Raw genomic sequence first — 20,731 nt, forward strand, 5'->3', positions numbered from 1 at the left:
TGCATCTTCGTCTCTCCAAATGAAATGTTGTGAGGAATCTTTATCATACTGTAAGCCCCTTCAGAGCTTTTATGAATGATTGTCAGTTTTCACACACACATACACACAGCTATCAGATGGTAATCCTCATTTTGGGGGATGATTGTACCTTTTGACATTTTAACCATTTTAAAATTCATGCACTAAATTACCAGAAAATAGTGTTTAGATGTGTATCAAAATGTGTTTGTCCTTCTTGCCTTCCACTAAAATTGCTAGATGGCAATAATGGAACACAAAGCACATTTGATCATTTGTGAACAGACTGAAACAAACTAGTTACAGGAAATATAGGTTTTGTAATTTTACAAGGCTTTATTGCTGAGAGTTAGATGAAAAGATTGACACCAGTGGTATCAATCTCCTCATCTAACTCTCAAGAAAAAATGAATAAGGATATTTCCCACAGTGTTTCTTCAATTAAATGCCAACTGTAATGATATTTAACTGGGGAAGTGCTCTCCTATTTATTCAAAAAAATAAAATGCTGATAAGAACTGATCAGCAGTCACACATATACACTCACTACAGCCTTAATATGGAAGCTACATTGAAATTAATCAAACATGAGGTTTGAATAAGTCTGAATGTCAGACCCAACATAAACCTTGATAGGTCTGATATTCAGGTTTTCTCTGAGAGTGATTTCATTTTTTATTTAGAGAAACACAAGCCATCCCCTCATGCAGTATTCTTCAACCCAAAGTCATTTTTCTTCCTCTCTGTCATTTTCTTCGTTTACTTTCAAACTTTGTGGCCTTTTATTTGAGCGAAAGGTATTCTCATGTTTCCTCCTTCGCTGGGTCATGTCAGAACTTTTGTGTTGCATTCAGAAAATCTTGTAAAGATTTTTACATATTGAAGTCTAATGGGCTAAATAACAAAATACCATGAAACCATGATTTTGTTACGAGCAATTTATTTTTGTACTTACTGAACGTTTTTATGCAATATCGCTGAAATAGGTACTATTGCAAATTAAAGGCTTTATTCTCTCCTCAAAGGAGCCCTCCTCAATCGGTCCCGTCAAACTCTCTCATGTGATGACTCAAAGTGCTTTCAGTGTATGCCTGCATTTACCATTTGATATTCTGCCAGTAATGAAGATGGTAAATGTTACAAAAACACGGCATTTTTGGAGTGGCTAGAACGATTCATACTGTATTTGTACTACTTTAACACTAGATTTGAGAATACTGCCTTTCATTTTTGGGTTATTTTACTTTACTCTGTGACCACTTACATCAGTCAGAATATCCGTTAGCCATGCACATGCTTGTCCAAGCTTTTGCTTGATGATTGGGCTACAGTTTAAGAGTAGGGCGGGATTTCCTGATGGACTAATTGAACTGAAAGGTGTGATGATCTTCTGTATGAATGCTCTGCCCCTTCTACCAGTGACCTTTTCATCCCAGCCTTTCACATCTCTGGTTTTGCACACTGACCCCGTTCCTTTGTCAATCTTGAGGTGTTGATGTATAAAAGCATGTTTCTGGTTTTATCAAATCGATGTACAAATGCCCATGAGAAGCACAGCTACAAGGGTCCAATCATCAGTGTCCTGTATTTTTCTAATGTAAAAAAAAATACTATCTCATCTCAGAATTTGTTAATATATGTATATGTGTGAAAAGATGGATATGATATAGAATAATGTGTGTATTGACCAATCATAGTTGACCGATCTTTCAGTGTTGTGTGCAAGAGACTGTGTAAAATTGTCATGACTTGTAAGGCTGGATTCACACAGGACGTCTAATTTAATACTGTAACTGTGTCCCAGATACAGTCTCAGAAATGATGAGATATTCACACAGAGCTAAAAACAAATATCACTTTGTTCCTGTTTAAATCCAGTGTGAGTGACTATGATGAGGTTCACTGTGCACAACTCCACAGGTGGGCCATTCACTTTTATGTGCAATTGTTTGTTGCAATCCATATGACATGTTGGGGAAAATATTAACAAGCAAAAAATACAGATTCTCTATGTGCCACAGTACTCTGAGAGAAAAAAATGTATTATGAAATGAATAAAATTTGCAAACATAAAACAAGCTAACTCTTTTGAAAGAAAGTGTGTGCAGCAGCTTCACCCTAACATACAGTATGAGGATCAACAGATATAATCACAACATCCTGGTTTATTAATCAATATAGATTGCATTCTCATATGTACAGATACATTTGGAGAGTGATTTCATCAGAGATCCTGTCAATAATTAAAGGCCTCATAACAGACACCAGAGAGAAATACATGATGCAATAAAGAGTGAGGGTGAAGGAGTATTTAACCTCTATCAAGATAAAAAATGAAGACACTCAAAGTTTGGCGGGGCACCGTGGATGGAGGGAGGTGAGCATGCTGTCACGGTAACCAATCCCTGTCCTCCCCATCAAGCACTTTCTCAAGGTTTTCCTTGTTTCTGAGGCTGTTGAGGAGCAGCTCCAACATCCTGACGACAGGCTGCATCCCCCTGCTGCCCAGAGCCTCCACACTGCTGTGCCTCTTCCCGAAGCGCCCGATGGGTCTCACCCCACGCCCCACGTACCAGAACGGGTCTATCTCTGGACCTGGACACCAAAACAAGTGCATCAGTGGCAGATTTATTAAATCCTGGGAGCTCTCTACAAAAGTCAGTTTGCATAAAGGGATATACTCTGGTGTGAGAGGGATGTTGGTCTGAAAGAGACCAATTTATGAGGATGATTTAATCTCAAATTCAGTACTGATTTTCATATAAAAAGCTGGAGACATGCTTCTCTTTAAAGTCAGACTCCAAGTTAATGCCAAATGTAGCAACTCAAGTTTCACTTCTTAAACTGTACACTTGTTTATATGAATACAAATTATTTTCTCATCTCATTTGATGATTTAAAGAACTTTACATTGTAGACCTGATTTATTACCCTTCCAAAGTATATTTAATCATCCAGTCATTCGTTTATATTTAATGAAAAAAAATGTGCTGAAGCAACACTGACCACTAAAACATTACTGTATATATATATATATATATATATATATATATATATATATATATATATATATATACCGAGTGCCTGTATTACAGTAGCATTTTGAAGTTTGTGGTAAATAGTCTAGTAGCAAACTATCCACTCTTCAACATGGGTGCAATCTAAAGCCATTCAAATTATATTAATATACCTATACATTTGAATGTAACCCCTTCATAAGCCATATAATAATACTAATGAATACAGTAATGTCCATAATATTACTTCACATACATACTACATAGCAGATCGCTTGATAATCTACATTACTGATTAAAAGTCCACCACAAATGACAAGGATATCCCCACATTTTGAGCTAAATAAAGTCAAGCATTTATATTTAAAATCCTTTGTCGCTCATTGACAACATATCTTAAATACAGTATTAAAGTCTAGCAGTAAACACTATTTTTTCCCAAATATCTGACAATAAATCCCTATGAGAATAAGAAAAAAACAGGAAGTAGAAAGTCACTTTAAACTCACCACTACGCGCCACAGAAACGTTGAAAATAAATAAATAGTGATTTTGTCTGTCCTCTTTAGCCTCCCAAATCTCTCTAACCTACTTTAAAAAAAAAAAAAAAAAAAAAAATCCTGCAGATTATAGTCTAATAAAAATAAAAATGATATAATAAAACCAAGTCTTACTTCTGTTGTCGAGATTGTGGACAATGTGGAAGTCGTGCTCCACCGTGGTGCTGTGAGCGCAGCTGAGGCTGGAGGAGAGGAGGAGGAACAGCGCCAGAGCTGCTGGCAGCCAGCGGCTCGTCAGGACGCAGTGCCGGACATCAGCCGCTCTCCCAGGCAGCATGCTGCGGAGTCGGTCCAGGCACTGCAAGCACGGAGGGAGACTGGTAAGTACTCACTGTTACAGAAAACTGATGCTCAGGGCAAGTGAAGCCTGGTGTAACAAGTCTACCAAAAATAATAATAATAACTCATTCTATTGGAGCTTAAATAAACAACTTTGAGTCAGGTAAGAGCATTATAATTTTACTATTGAATACCAGTGAAAGACCCTAGCCAGTCCTGGTTTGAACATGGTGAATTAAATAGATATAACAAGGGATTATTAAATGACTACATAGGATTAAATGATTTAAACCTCATTAATGAGCACCAATGCTTATATGATGAATTTACCAGGATTTAAAGAAAGAGCATCACTACATTATAGATGTTATAATACTAGTGAAATAAAAATAGTTAACTCAAATTCACTGCAGTAGCCCAGTATCTATATATCAAAAGAATTGCTTAAACAATCAGTTATGATATTCTCTATGTTAACTCTCTTACATATTATAAAATTGTCAGGTTGTAAAAAATAAAATAATATGAAAACCCAAACCCAAGCAACTCTTTATCTTACCCTGAACTTTGGTAACAGGCTGAGGTCAGCTGGCGGAGGTCTGAAGTCGTTATTGTTGAGCAGGTGTGCTCAAGCTTATATATCCATGCTGCCCATGTGGTTGTTGGATGATGAATCAAGAACGTCAGTCACACACACACAGTGATCCCAGACTACAGGATGCATCGCCTCCTCCCACTCTTTAAACCCCGCTCATCCCTTTGAGAATGGAGATTCGGTTTTGGAGTTTTCCTTGATGTCTGTCACGCAGCAGAGCAGTCCATCAGGAAGTCAATGACATGTGGACAACTTTAAATTAGTGAAGATAGGGGAGACCCACCTTGAGTAGGTCTGTCAGACAGTGACCCTGAACTGTGGTGGGCGTTTTTTGATGAGGCTTTCATCAATCAGCTTGATTACAAGGGACAGGGCAGGACACAATCAACTACTGAAAAGAATTCTGTGGATTCTTGAGCAATCTATCGGAAACTACCTTTTTGTAACTTTCTTAATGATAACCAGCTCCAATTACCAAGATTTTAAATGCAAACAGCTTCAGCTTTGGCTGCACCTATTGTCATTCTTTCTATTCAAAGCCACACACTGAACATATAAAACAATTTCAGATACCATACTGAAATACAAGATTAGAGCTTAAGTGATAAAAAAAAGTAAACATATTTACGTGCATGTGATCTCATGCTACACCTGTATGTCAACAACCTGCCACGTGCTGAAAGGTGACAGCGATGAATCACAACTGAGAGGCAAAGGTGAGGAGAACTTTGTTCAGAGATGTAAAATCACCTTGGGGCCTAAAACACATGACTGTAAAGGTCAAGATACTGTACGTAACAATGCAGCTCAAAATAAAACCAGCACGCGGCAGGGATTTTTGGTATAATCCATTCTTTCAAGGTCCAATATTTGTGTTTTTTGTAACTAATTAAAGGAAGACACGTTTGTTTATATGCTGTGAAAATCTCATGACAAGTTGCACCCATTGCACCTTTACAAAACCAAGTAAATTAATTCTACAGTAGATGCAGCACTAAAACAATAAGGCAATTAATCACGTAGTCAACAAATAGATAATTAATCAATGACATTTTTGATAATTGATCAGTGATTTAAATCTTTTTTCAAGCAAAAATGCCAAACATTCACTCATTCCAACTTCTCAAATGGGAAAATTTGCTGCTTTTCTTTGATTTATGTGATAATGCATTGAGTATCTTTGAGTTTTGGGCTGCTCGTCTGACAAAAAAAGCAGTTTGAAGATGTAACCTGCTCTCAGAAAATGTTACAGAAATGTTTCCCTGTTTTCTGAAATTTAATCCACCAAAATAATTGATCAAGAGAATAATTAGCAGATTAATCAATGATGAAAATAATAATAAGTTGCAGCCGTGGGTGGATGTGACTTTTTTAGCACAATAGTAAAATTATATATAAATGTGTACATTGCTAATGTGCATGTTGAGGAACTTACAGCATAAGTTCAGATCACAAAATATGGCAGTAATTTCTGACATGAGTTAATGTGGATTTTAAGTGGTTATGCTGTAAATATACATGATCCAATTTAAATTAAACAACAGCAAAAAAACATTAGGAGGATATAATTGTCCTTGTATGTAGCATATGATGCAAATGGCTGTATGTATGTATGCATGTACACACCTTCACCACACAGCATCACTTTTTGGCTCTCTCCCTCAGATTAGGCCATCAGTAATTTAGTTCACAGACTGAGATCACATGGTATGACGCAGATACAAGCCCAGCCTGCGGGAGAATACGGCTGCAGTTATGAGAAGATAGTTACCTGAGGATGTGTAATCACACCTGGATATGGAGGCGTCCTTAAATAATAAAGCAAATTTGATTCATGACAGGAAGCCTAAATATTAAAACTGTGTGATTTGTTGCTTTTTAGATACCCAGTCACCGGAAGGTGTGTGAGATTTGTCGCTGTGTAAAAACGCAGGAAAAACATGCAGTAATATTTTGCGTCATCATTGATTTGTGACTAGAATTTGGCCTTATTGGTGCTACTCATGAGGACATTTATTATAAGTTGATTTCTCTGTGACAGGTCTCGAAACTTCACTTTGAACTCATCACAGTGATTTAAAACTAATTATATTGCAATATGGTTATTTTACATTCTAAAACTTTTAATCATCACTGCTATAAGATTTACAAAATCTCCACATTTGTTTCAAAAACACACTGGGTCAGCACTGTCCTCACTTTCCTGCTCAACATTTGTTCCTTTGTATCATAACGCTGCCTCTGACACACGTGTGGTTCCTCCTCTTCAGACTATGACGTCATGGTCTAATCAGCACCTGATTGAATGGCTTCATCTCGCCTGTCTCATCGCTGTTTCTGTGAATTGAGGCACGGACGAGCACTGGTGAAGTCACAGCATGGGGTGACCTGCCGCCAGATTTCCTGCTCCATTACACATCAGGAATAAAATCTGTCAGGGATAATGGCAGTACAAGCAAGAATGATATTTTAAGTGTCTAGAGTATAATGGTATTTCATTCATAAAAAAGTGCAACATAATACTATAATATGCTTGGAACATGAGGGCTCTAACATCCTGTTGCTCCAGTCTTTGAGGAATGTGATATTGATTGAGAAAAACCCTGCTAGCAGAATGATTAACAGCTTGTCCCGGCTAACCTTTGTGGTCTAAATCATTCCCCTTACGTGCTACAGTATATTTTGTTAATTGCCTCATAATTCGTGACCTACAGAGCATGTGGGCTGGTCCCTTCATTGACCATGTTTGGTTTATCCTCTTTCTTTAAAAAAAAAAAAAAAAAAGCTTCATTTTGGAAGTGAGTGGTCAACAGGGAGGTATTTGAAGGTATTTCCTGCTGTTGTTCGTTTCAATCAGAACAAAGAAAGACACATATAATCTTGTTTTTTGATCATTTTTTAATTATTATTCATTCACTTATGACAGTCAACTTGTACTGTACAGTAATTCAACAATGGATCAACATCCAGCAAAGATGTACTATATTGCCACAAATGCAGTTTGAGCCCACAAGACCTACAAACATTGATTGATTTCTTTGTCTCACAGGGGTCCAGTGGCCTAATGGATAAGGCATCAGCCTCCGGAGCTGGGGATTGTGGGTTCGAGTCCCACCTGGATCGTGTATGTCACTAAATTTATAATGACTATGAAGAAAAATCACAAGTATACTGCAGAGATGAAGTGGACTACAGTACACTGTGACATACAGGTTTCTTACATTAATTAAATGATATTTAAAAAATGGGCCTATTATGCAATATGTTTGTATCACAGATAACTTGGTGAAGAGCCTAAATATTAAGAAAGTTAGAAAGAATGCAAGACTTTGCAACCCAGAGTGATATTAGTGGCTTCCCAGACTGTGTACAAGTCCAGTTAATAACTACAGTGCATTATAATGCTGTATGACTGCAACCAGTGTCTTCTGAATATATGACAGCCAAACATTAATGCTAAAGTTATACATCATAGTTTATATTTTTTTAGTGTTTAAATGTTTATAAATATGTAAGCTACAAGTTACAGTATAGACTTGTAATAAATGGATTCTAAGAAATTGCAGAACATGTCAAAAACTGATTTCAGATTCATAAAGAAAAGAAGAGAGAATGTAGGACAAAGATATACAGTATATATATAAATATATATTTTATTATATGGGATGCTTTGCTGCCCCTTTGTGGTCAAATATGTTGCCTGCCTACACACACATACACACACACATACACATACACACACACACACACACACACAGACACACACACACACACACACACACATACACATGCTGTATACTGTGAAACACCTACATGTTTCAACTGCACTACGTTATAACAGCAGACTTAAAACATCTGTCTGTGGGAGACCTAATATGCATCACCTTGTGATGGTAACCAAAAGCCAACGGAGGGGAAAACCAGCTAACTTGTCATACAGCTAATAAAAGCAACAACCCTCATGAATATTACAACAGCACACGTCACCATACCAGTAGCGCATGCGCAAAGCGAAGTGAAAGCATACGCACCACTATCAAAACACTCAGACAGTGTTACCATTATGTAACGATACTAATACACTAACCTTGATGTTAGAAGGGTAATTGGTACGGTGTAGGAAGCTATTAGAGTGGGAAAAGAAACGTCAGATCTGCCTGTATCGGAGCTTTAGCTAAAACGGAAGAGGAGACCATTAAACCTCTCACTTGGACTGGAGAGTTTCTGGAAGTCGCTCCAAACAGTTGTCAGACTACGCACTTGCTTCCTGTTGTCAGTGTGCTGATTAAAACATCCAGCGACGAGACAGGATGTTACCAACGCTGTGAGAGGGAAGATACTTAAACTAAAGGGCTGGTAACAACGTGAGGACAGGAGGTAAATAAACAACCCTGTATTTCTTCTCTACATGAGTCTGCGGGCAGAATGTCGCTGAGCTCGGACGGGTGGACTCACACCGCCGGTCTCACACCGGACCAGTCCGCCGCTCCGTCGCACCACCATGGGGCCTCGCAGTCTCAACTGGGCTGCCTCACAGTCCTCATGTCGGTGCGGGTGTCGGTGTGCCATTCGGGTATTCGGCCGCTGTGTCTTCCGGGAGCAGGTGATGAGTCACTCCGCCTGCAGCTCAGCATGGACCCGGGGAAATCCGGGGAATTCCGGCTGTCGCTGCAGGACAGCACCGGGACTGGCCGGAGTGTGGTGAGTTCCCAGCTACACAGCTGTGCTGCTGGGCTTGTTTTGATGTGTGTATGAGTGGGGAACTCCCCGTTTGATGAAAACATATCATATCATCATCATTTTTAAAATGCTAGATGGGGCATGTAGTGCAAAGATTTGTGTGTGAAACGAATTTCACTTTAATGGGGACCAGCGGGGGTTTCCAACTTTTTTGGCTTGTGACCAGCGCTAGACTCTGAGAGCAAAAATAACCTGTGGGCCCCTATTGACCCCCTCCACTCTTTTTTTCTGTTCATTATGTATGCAAGGCACCCATCAGGTAGCCTCCAGAAAATAAAGCAGACAAACAGTCGGAGCTTTTTTATATTTTGCTGCTTAAATCTCATTTTGCTCCAGGTTTGCTTTGGGTTAGTTTGTGTTAATTTAATTCAGGGCATATTTATATTTGTTTCGAACATTTTATCATATTAGTATGCATTGTGTAAACATAATATAATAGTCAAGGTATTAAAATGTCTCTTTGAGACAAGAGAAGATTGGTTATGAGTGTTTTTTGGTATATTTTACCCCAAAAACTTGCAATAACCACAAACTTAATTGCAACACAGTGAACCTGGAGCCTTCAGTCTCTCCAAGGGGCTGGGGCCCAGGGCAGCTGCCTGTTTTGGTTATCCAGCATTGCTTGTGATCCTGTGAAACTAAGCAATAAACCCGACCTCTCATTACAGGTTTTTTACAGGCCTGGAAAGAGAAAAATCAGATGATACTACTGTTTGTCTTGTTTATTATCCTATGAATCATCTATGGACCCCCTCAGATTTAGGTTGGGAATCACTGACCTAGAGGACAAAGGTTAAAGCCACCATATTGACAAACACCCATCCTGCTGAGGTGTCCTTGAGCATGACAGCTCTGGCTGTTCTGAAAGTTACCCGGCAGAGTTAAATACAGAGCCTGTATTGTTGTTTGAGGTGATGATTCAACGTTATGGTAATTTTGGGGCCTTTAGTTTGTGGCGTTGAATTATTTTGTGTTATACTGAGAGGTGTTTAGGGTTAGGGTTGTGGACAAAATATTAGAAGCACCTCTAAGTATAATGCAATACAATACAAAGGCACGGAAAAAGTTAGATTCAAACACTTTAGTTTTGTCTTTTGGGATAAGATAAATGTTATATGTTATTGTTACATCTACAGTTGGGCTACAACTAATGATTACTTTCATTGTTGATTTATTGTTTTTTTTGTCCTAAAACCAAAAGATAATCAGTTGAAATGTTAAAATGACTTAAACGATTCACCGTTTACCAAAATTATGGTCACAGTAATTTTCTACCAGCTGATTAATTGGTAAATTGACCAAGTGTTGACTAAGAGCCACAGTATAATTCTGTTCATTCTTATCATTGGTTGAGGTTTTATTAGTTACCTACTGTAACACTTCCATTTCTAAGTTTGTTACAGCCACAATATTACAATATTGCCAAACCAAGTACAAATGCACTCATGCAGTAAGGCATGTATTTGCCTTTTTAGCATGACGTAACCTATGATTCAGACAAAGGCGTACATCGTTTTGCTTCCCCAATTCCCTCTACCTCATGTCCTCTCATTCTCGCTCTCTCTTCCTCTTTACATCCAGACCATCGCAGAGTATGATTTGAGGACGGTAAACTATGAGGTGAAGTCACCAAAGTGCCACGAGCTGAGTTTAGCGGCACCTCCACATGACCGCATTAGTTTCAACTTTCGCTGTGAGCAGGAGGCCCAAGAGTGGGCTACCGTGGTGATGTCATCATTGAGAGAAGCACACAGAGGTCAGTCACCCTTCTTGCCAAACACTCAAAAAGATGGAGAAATAGGTAAATATTTAATGCCTTGTAACAAGGCAAATGTGAACATTTAAACCTACACATTTGTTATGTATTATCAAGGGGTGGAATTCATTTGCCCTTTAGTAAACTTAGTTTGTGCAAGCTGAGCCTGACGTATTGAACTGTTTGGTTATTTATTTATTTATTTGAACAAAAGAGCCTTTCAGTGCTTCGCTGGTTGCTTGTTAATATCACTATAATCAATCTCAACCACTGTAACCGAGCTTCATATTTTGGCTTCAGTGGGAATTTCAATAAATTTCCCTGCGCTTACTTACATAATATGCCCTTGTTTGCCCACTCACTCTCTAATAAAGTACATAAAAGTTGTGAATGTAATTGTGTAATAATAAAAACTTACATACTTTTATAACCACTTTGGGCTGACATCACAATGGCATTCAAATAAATGTATGCAGATGGATGACTGTGGCTTTATGACTATCTTATTGAACTTTTAAACAGCAGCAGAAAGTGCTGCCGATTCAGGAATGTCCCTCTGGAATCCCCCTTGGGCGATTCACTGTGCTCAGCCAGCTGGGAGGAGACCTCAGGATGAGATCGAGGACTTGCATAAAGATCTACATTTCTTGGTTGGCCTGGGAGCATCATAGGATTAGAGCTGCAACTAATGATTAGTTTCATCATCGATTTATCTGCCTGTTACTTTTTCGATTAGTCGATTAATCATTTTGGCTATAAAATATCTGAAAAAAGTGAAAAATGCCTGTTATACCTTCTCAGCTAGTCCGAGGTGATTGATCTTGAAATGTCTTCTGTCTGATCAACGGAGCAAAATCTAAACATATTCAGTTTTACTATAATGTATGACAGGAAAGCTTCAAATGCTCACATTTTAGAAAAGGACTGACCAATGACTAACCATTATTCCATTATCTAAGTAGTTCCTGATCATTCACTGCCGATCAATTAATGGATTAATTGGCTAATCATTACAGCCAAATGTAGAAGAGAGGATTGTCTGGGCTGCTCTACAGACTTATACATTGGGAGTTTTTCAGGACTGACCTCCCTTTTGTGCATCCAAGCTGATGTAAAATTTGTAGATTCAGTGCTGTAAAGGAGGGTGTAACAGACTAATTAGCAAATTTAACTTCCCTGTGTAGACAAAGAGTTAAATATTTCAGTCTACGGCAACAGACAGAGCAAAATTAGTCAATAAGAGAAGTCTGTTGTACAGTGTGGAACAGTTAATGTCTCTTGTTGGTCTCTGTCTTGTGTTTTGTATCTCTTTGTTTAAGTACTTTTCAACATTTCTCATTGGCAGTTGCCCCTCAAGATAATGGTATACAGTGCCCACTGGATGGTCTCCATCTTCAGAACACCTCGGCCTTGCAACGAACGGGTGAGTATATTGAATATCTTTTTACCTCTATCAAATGTTATCTGATTGTATTTTTAGTTGTACCTCATGGATCCAGAAAACTAATGTCTATTTATTCACTTATTCATTCATTCATTCATTGAATCATTGTTAGCCCCCTAGTGGCTGTTTGGAGGTATGGCAACATCCTCTGCACTCGCTTGCCTGTATGTTCACCTGTGTGGGCCTGTCTGTGTTTCCGTGTGCATGCATGTGTGTATGTACGTGTGTATCCATCTGTAGAAGAAACGTGCATAGAGCTGACCCGAGCCATAGAGGCAGGTGACATGCAGTCTGCTTCTGTCTTTGCTGCCACGCTTGCCCGTCAACATGCCGCGCTCAAGATCCAACCCTCTGCCAGAGACTATGAAGACACTGAAATCAAGTAGGAGGATGATTATTAAGATTTAAAAATTTCAAAACATTGTGTACAGTGAAAAATTTGTTCAATCATAGACTTATTAACAGTTATTGTTAAATCTATCACCAATTTGAAGGCTGATGGTTTGCGTTTCCTTTTATCTAATAGTTTGGCTGTTATAGTTGAGGATTCTTCTTCATCTTGTTGCGTCACTGTGAAAGTTTTCCCACATATGACTACCGCAGTGCTGAAACAGCAGGTTAGTCTGAAAAATGTTTCTCTTCTTCACTTTTGCCCTGCTGAATCCAGATCATTCTGCCTGAAACGTTGGTTTCTCCCTCTCTCTTTCCCTTTCTATCACCTCAGATGTTCCTTGAGTATGGCTTCCACCCACGGGTGCAGCGCTGGGTTATTGGCCAGTGCCTGTGCACCGACCAGCGCTCTTTGGCCTCATATGGTGTCCGTCAGGACGGTGACACAGCTTTCCTGTACCTGCTGTCAGCCCGCCATGCTCGCTTGACACTCCAGGCCCTCCAGCAGGACCAGGAGAGTGCCCTCCTCCTTGGACCTCCGTCTCTATCTCTCCCAACACCTCACATCCTTCCTACCTCTGCAAATGGCCCTGTATCTCAAGATCGGAGACCTTACACCACCTTGCCCCCGAGACTCAATACCAGCAGCAACACTGGTGAGTGAGGGCATTAATTAGCATGTCGGTCTGTCACAGTGGGTCATACAGTTGTGAATTGTTTAAATTTTCCTGTTTCAATGAACACAGTAAGTTTATCTTTTTTTATTCGGTGGTGGTACACTTGTGGATATGTCTTTTTAAAAGTATATTTTAGACTTGGAAGTGAATCAGCGGAAAATTGCCTGACCTATTTAAAGCCGCAGTACCACACGAAACAAAAGCAGTGCTTTATAATATACTGTGAAAGAAAAACTTCCAGATGCTACAACAATAAAAGAAGATATGATCTTAGCACAGCAACAATACTGAATACAATGTGATACAGCATATTATTACACCCATTTTATTGTACTAGCATAATCACAGTGCTTATACAAAGCCAAGTTGTCAGTAGAACACATAGTGGTAAAATTGTTTTAGTGTAGAAGGGCACTTGCATGTATGTATCAAACAGATTCAAAGCCATTTCTACACAAGCTTAATGAGAAAACACATGTGCATGCAGATTTGATACTGGTTGCTTTCTACATTATTTTCTCCTGAAATGTTTTAGGTGGATCAGAGAGAGGAAACATCGGTGAGATCAGGGATCTCATCAACCTAGAGATGCCTCAACTCAGTGAAGCACTGAGTCCAAACACAACCTCCATCCAGGTAATAGACAGGAGTTATGGTATTGTGATTTAAGTATGTTTAATTGTTTCTTTATTCACACACAGCTTAAAATGGTCAGTGTTTTGATCAAATATGTCATAAGATAAAATATTTAATAAGCCATCACTTGCATGTAGGGCTTTTTTCACACGTTAAAACATACAGGAGACAACTACTGAAAAGATAAATGGTAAAGTTCAACAAGACTAATTAAACATAAAGAATAAACGTGCTCATCTGTGCTTCAGGGTTGGTCATGCCCCTCTTGCACTTATATTAACAAACCAACGCGGCCGGGCTGTGAGATCTGCAGTACAAATCGCCCTGAGAACTACGTCATCCCGGGGGGATATCGACCCGACGCACTGGAACTCAGACGGATCCAGCAGGAGAAGGAAGCTATCAGACAGTACCAACAGGTAGGAAAAACACACAAACACATACAAACACACACACACACACACACACACACGTACCACTGGGGAAACTTTGCACCCACCCACAGTCTTACACCCACATGTATGTACACATCTACCAACAATTTCTTCCACCCACTTAGATTAAAACCTTATTTTGGCATCTGACACTGGGTGAAAAAGAAATTACACCAGCACAAACACTCTGCTCCACGTAAAATTAAAAAGGCAGACTTACCATTTGGTGACCATTACATACAGATAAAGAGCAGATATGGGTCAAATAGTATTTGGTAAAAAGGTGAAAAAATAAGGAAAATAATAAAGTGAGGAAACTTGCTTTTATGTACACATATGGAAAAAAAAATTGCATTAGAAAACTGTGGAAGATATCCTTTCTATTCAGATAGAAACTAGAAATTGCATTACTATTTGCAAAGGTAACAGATAATCCACAGCTTTCTACTGCACTTTTTTATATAATGATGAGGTTTAAATTTTTACTGTCTGCATTAACAGCTTTCTCTTTATTTCAAATTCTTTTTACACATTATCATTAACATAATTCCTTTTAATGTGTTTGGACTGCCGATGATGGAAATTTCCTGTGATGTAGTCAAGTTGTTTATCAGGCTTTTTCCATTACATTGTGAACTGCAGAAGAATATGTTCAGTACACTGAGCTTAAAATACCTCACTGTGCTTTCCAAACTTGACACTCATTGTTACTCATCTTTTGACAGGGTATCAAGTTCCTCTAATTTGTCCATTAATAGTCAAATCATACACAGAATTATTTTGCAAATGCTATGTGACTCTTGCCTGCTATATTAAAACATAACATGAAAGAAATGGTCACAATGGTGGGGAATGGCGGTAGATATTAGGTGAGGCTCTCTCAGGTTGACTCTCTTCTCTTCTGTCTCTGTTTTTTTGAAGGAGAAAGGGAGAAGAGAGGTGCTGAGGAGTGCTGGGGCTCAAAACAACTCAATCCTGTTTAACCTGGACCAGGACTACTGAACACGCGCGCACACACACACACACACACACACACAAACACACACACACACAGGCATACACACACTCAATGTTTATTTATGCAAGATTTACTGAAAGTTGTGCACCTATTTAACAATATATGCCAAAAAAATACCAAAAAACCCCCCAAAATCTTTGTATTCTTATATCAAAATCTGTGTGCTTTTGTAGACTTGAATCAACACTGCTCCTGTGAAGCAGTAGAGCCTGACACATACTGGACTTCAACACCAATAACTGACATTTTTTTTTCTAAAAAAGGTTTTTTTTCTACATGAACACTTAATAAGAGACATCTTTGTCCCCACCAATATACTGTATGTTGGTCAGGCTCTAGTGAAAAGACTATGAAAGACATTTCCTTGTATTGACAATCAAGCAGGACAATCATGATCACTGTTGACTTTTAGCATCAAGTGACTTTTTAATGAACTCTTAAAATGGCGGTTGTCACAGAATTGAATGTATTAGCCTAGTTTTTAACTTTGCACTGTGTAATTGTATATACTGTCAAACAGATTAAAATAATAAATAAATGTTTATACGGTAAACAAAGTGTGTGTCTGTGTGTGTATGTATGTGTGTGAGGAATAATAATTGTTATTGTCTCCAAAAATACCTGGTCTTGTGCATTACTAAACTCATTATGCCCCTCATGACCAAACCTGAAAGGAAGTGGTATACGTAACATACGTTTAATACCCCCAACAACACCGCTCCTTGTCCCAGGCAAAGGAAGCGGAGCGCAGGGAGAATTTTGCACGGATGGTGATGATGGATGGCCAGGACTTGGTGCCTAACCCAGAGCATGTAGACTGTAAGATCTGCTACGTGGAGCTACAGCCAGGGGACGGTGTGCTGCTGAGGGAGTGTCTCCACTGCTTCTGCAGGTAAGATTTGTGAAGAAGGGGAATTAAGGATGCGAGGTGTCTTGTCAAGGGAGGGAAAAAGGGAAAGAGTTTGGGGCAAGAAGGGTCAGTGTCTGTGCTGGAGCAGTGCAAGTAACATGACAAGATTTTTTTCCCTAGTCTGATTAAATAACTGTGATAGGCTATTGTTTGTGCTTGTGCTTGCCCAGAGACTGCTTACGTTCAGTCATCATGCTGAGTGAGGAGCCGGAGGTGCCCTGTCCCTACAGAGATGACACGTATGCCTGTACCTGTTCCCTGCAGGAGAGGGAGATCAGAGCTGTGAGTTACACCAACAAACACCTTTGATCTGACACACCTGGCTGAGATACAGTGCAGTTCTAACTACTGTATTAGCAGGTAATATTAGCATCCTTAACCATCATACCATCAAAAAATGTAAGTCAAGCTTAGTCTACATTGTCTTGTAATTTATAGCTAGCAAAATCAAATTAGTAGGTCATTGTCATCTATTACCACAACTCACTTATTTTGAGCTGTACAAAGCTATTGGAAATCTCATTTCAACACTCTCAGAAGTAGCTAAGGAGACAGAGCTACTACAGGGATTTGTTTTTGACCCAGACGGTGGCCCAGCTGACATTAAGCAACAGTTAGCCATCCGCTCCACATGGCCACAGCTGCTAAATGTTGCACAATAAACTGTGATCCAACCAGGACTGCTGAAGACAGGCAATAGCTTGATGGTTAATTGAAAAGAAACAGGATATCTTGTTAGAAAAGGGCTAGACAGCCAGTCATACTACTGGACATCTTTGCCCTAAAAAAACTGACTATACACCTTAATCTAATCGCATAAAGTAGAAACAAGCTGTTGTTTTGTTCACCTGCTTTTAGGACTCAAATTTGTAACTCAGATTATAACCTTTTGCTCACATTACTTGCGTTAACTAGCCTCTCCGCTTTGTTTCCCTTTTGTCATTAACAGTTGGTTCCTGCAGAGGAGTATGAGCGCTGGCTGCAGAGAGGTCTGTCAGTGGCAGAGTCTCGATGTGAGGGCAGCTACCACTGCGCCACTCCAGACTGTCCAGGCTGGTGTGTGTACGAGGACACAGTCAATGTCTTCCACTGCCCTGTCTGCAAGAAACACAACTGCCTGATTTGCAAGGTATTAAATATATACAGTATATACACACAAACAACATCATTTTGAGGAAGTTGTCTTGTTGTGAACACATGACAAGATGTGTTAAAAGTGCATGTAAACATGCACATACATATAACTATGGCACAAGTGGGGTTAAGATTGCACCATGTTAATCAATCAGTCAGAGCTAATTAATGACAAGTCCTTTGAAAGAAGCCAGTGACACTACACAGCTGAGAGAGGTCACATTTCCACTTGGTCGCCTCAGGCTAACTGCTGTTTAAAGACATAAATGACTCTATCTTTATGCATCAAGAGACTCAATATCTTTTTCTGTCCCTGTTGCTTTTATTCTTCTCTCCTCAGTTTATCCATGAGGGAATGAATTGTAAGCAATACCAGGATGATCTTGCAGCTCGTGCTATAAATGACTCTGCTGCAAGACGGACAACACATCTACTCAAGGTGAGCTGTAAAAGGCTCCTGTGTATATACTGTCTAACTCTATTTTTGAACTGCTGTTAAATGTTAAGTTGAGCAGAATTTGTCTGTGGCACAGCCAATCCATAATTAACTGCAGATATCAATTATGTTAACGTCCAGAGGTCGATGGCGTTGTGTTCTATGTGCTTACAGAGCAGAAAGAGGCATCACTTAACCACTTCCTCCCATTTCACCTTCCTTCTTTCTTCCTCTTGATCTTTTGTTCTCTATCTTACTCTCTTTGTGTTTCACTAACAGACTCTGGTGCAGTCAGGGGAGGCAATGCACTGTCCCCAGTGCGGCATCATTGTGCAGAAGAGGGACGGATGTGATTGGCTGCGCTGCACTGTCTGTCACACTGAGATCTGCTGGGTCACCAGAGGGCCCCGCTGGGGTCCAGGGGTAAGAAATCTTTCCTGCTTTTCTTGCATGTCTCATCCACATGTCATTGCATCAACTTAACAAATGTACCTACCTGTCCTCAATTATTTGTTAATGGTCTACATCTGTGGAATGGCAGTATGATAAATTAACTTTGGTTAGATAGTATCAATACAGAAAAGTCTCCCCTCATGTTTTGTTTTTTATGTTTTGACCCTAATGAAGGTATACATCCAGACCTTGTTGTTAAAAGACAAGTTTTTATTTGCATGATAATTCAAAGGTTCTTACTCTGGTCCTTTCCAAGGGTCCTGGAGACACCAGTGGAGGATGTCGCTGCAACGTCAACAATCAGAAATGCCATCCCAAATGTCAAAACTGTCACTGAGAATGTCCAGAGTAGCTGATTGTAGAAGGGAATGAGGGATTGAACTTGAAACAAACTATTGTCTGTTACAGGGAAAAGAGGAATAATGCACATAAAAAGGTATATTTAAGCCAAAATTGCAGGTTTGATACATAAAATGCATCCCTATTCTTATAACTGGAGACATTCTCAGTTTCCTCTTTGCAAATTTCTAACCATAACAAAATAATATGTGGCTTTTCGGTGTTATCATAATAACAGAAAGTATACAGTACCAGTCAAAAGTTTGTACACACTTTCCCAGAATGAGAAAGTCTACACAAACTTTTGACTGGTACTGCATGTTGGCATCAAGATCTGCATCTCATAAGCAAGGAAACGAGGGATGTATGATTTCAACATTTCAGTGACCAACATAAATTAAACTGTCACATTTGGCGGTAACGATGAGAAGTGTGGTTAGAAGTATGCTCTGAAAGTATCAACTTTTATTGCGTGTGGTGCCTTTTCAAATGACTGCACTGCAAATGTAGCGATACAGAGAACAGTGTTCTGTTTTGGTAGTTACATACTGTACCTGGATGCATTAAATTAAAGTGAAGTGGCCTTATTCTTGTGCACAAAAGCTGTAGCAGGGTGTTTATGATGAAGTTTTCTGAGAAATGTGATGAAATCCTTGTTAGTCCTTGATATGCTATTCTTGGCAATGAAATAGATCAGACTTATGAGTCTGTGGAGTTCTATATAGTTGTATATTTTTTGTGTCTGCGTGATAGTGTGACTGCGTGTGTGCTTTGTCACCAAAGAGGTTTGAAATGAGTGTGTGTCTGCTTATTAATCAGCATTCATCTGTTGTTTTTACCATCTGACTTTCAGTGAAACCAGTCTGATCACATTTTGTTTGTCACTCGCATATGTCTGAATTTAACAAGCGGTGCAGCCTGGGGGTGAAAAGGTCACTGAGACAGTGTCTGCTGATCAGCTGAGAATTGAATACTGACATGCTACGATAAATGAGAGAGTGTATTGATTAATAGTCAACTATTAATTGCAATACTTGAATATTATCTATAAGAGAAGGCACATGTACACATTTAGTTGATAAGCTCATATTTCCGTTAAGGAACCCAAATATTATTTATAAGGTGCATGGTGGTATTAGCTGGCTTACTAAATGGCTTTTCCTGTTTTTTATGGTCTGTGAAAGTTTTCTATCCATGGTAATATTTTGAATATTTTCTAATTCATGTATGCATGAATTTGTTATTCTAATAAGTTAATGGATTTTCACAACATATTCTTAACCAGGAGAAGACCCTCTGTTCACTCAGAAAAAATAAGATTAAATACCACAGTATACCCTGGACTACACTACTGCCCTGCACTGACAAGCCATGAATAACTTAACTGTTACTTGTGTTCAAATGTCAGCACTGTGTTGCTGATGTACCGTTGTGCCTTAATGATCAATAAACACCCTTTAAACTGGACTTCTTTGTATTGTTTTATGTCCAATTGAATGAATGGTATCTGAAAGTTTGTGAACATGCCTAAGCATTTTCACTTTGGGAAACTTAGAAAACTGAAGGGGAACATTGTCTCAATGAAGTCATCAGTTATCATTCCTACCCAATAAAAGGATGAAGCTATCAGAATAAATAGAGAGAGAAAGGATTCACTATTGCCTCTCCAGAATTTTATTCTAGGAATTTTAGATACTTTGAAACAGTGTTTGAACCTTCATGTTGGGAAGTATTATATAGAAAATATAATTGATCAGTTGATTCATTAGATATAAAAAATCCAAATGATGACTTTCCTTTTAATGTTTGGTCAGCTAATACTTGTGACCTCACTATTTCTAAAACTATTCTGTATTCTGTATTATATGTTTTGCAAGCAATCTTTAAATGTAAAA

At 38.9% G+C, this 20,731-nt stretch overlaps 2 protein-coding genes and 1 non-coding gene across 3 annotated transcripts; 2 read left to right on the forward strand and 1 right to left on the reverse strand.

The window, feature by feature from the left end:
- Positions 1–165: 165 nt before the first annotated feature.
- Positions 166–6,953, reverse strand: prlh2 (prolactin releasing hormone 2). The gene is made up of 4 exons (XM_044340051.1): positions 6,096–6,953; positions 4,434–4,672; positions 3,710–3,893; positions 166–2,613 (listed from the first exon to the last, which is right to left on the reverse strand). The coding sequence occupies exons 3-4, from the start codon at positions 3,870–3,872 to the stop codon at positions 2,408–2,410; spliced, it is 369 nt and encodes a 122-aa protein (XP_044195986.1). The 5' UTR covers positions 3,873–3,893; positions 4,434–4,672; positions 6,096–6,953; the 3' UTR covers positions 166–2,407.
- A 566-nt stretch (positions 6,954–7,519) lies between these two features.
- On the forward strand, positions 7,520–7,592 carry trnar-ccg. Its single transcript has one exon. It is a non-coding gene; the product is annotated as a tRNA-Arg (tRNA).
- A 762-nt stretch (positions 7,593–8,354) lies between these two features.
- shrprbck1r (sharpin and rbck1 related) lies at positions 8,355–20,303 on the forward strand. Its single transcript, XM_044339719.1, has 14 exons — positions 8,355–9,170; positions 10,791–10,965; positions 12,311–12,388; positions 12,650–12,791; positions 12,936–13,026; positions 13,134–13,455; positions 14,012–14,112; positions 14,361–14,531; positions 16,296–16,456; positions 16,645–16,756; positions 17,424–17,603; positions 17,949–18,047; positions 18,324–18,467; positions 18,754–20,303. Exons 1-14 carry the CDS (start codon positions 8,895–8,897, stop codon positions 18,832–18,834), a joined length of 2,133 nt encoding a protein of 710 aa, XP_044195654.1. The 5' UTR covers positions 8,355–8,894; the 3' UTR covers positions 18,835–20,303.
- Positions 20,304–20,731: the final 428 nt, after the last annotated feature.

Source organism: Thunnus albacares, chromosome 21, assembly GCF_914725855.1.
Source record: "Thunnus albacares chromosome 21, fThuAlb1.1, whole genome shotgun sequence".
Taxonomy (NCBI): Eukaryota; Metazoa; Chordata; class Actinopteri; order Scombriformes; family Scombridae; genus Thunnus; species Thunnus albacares.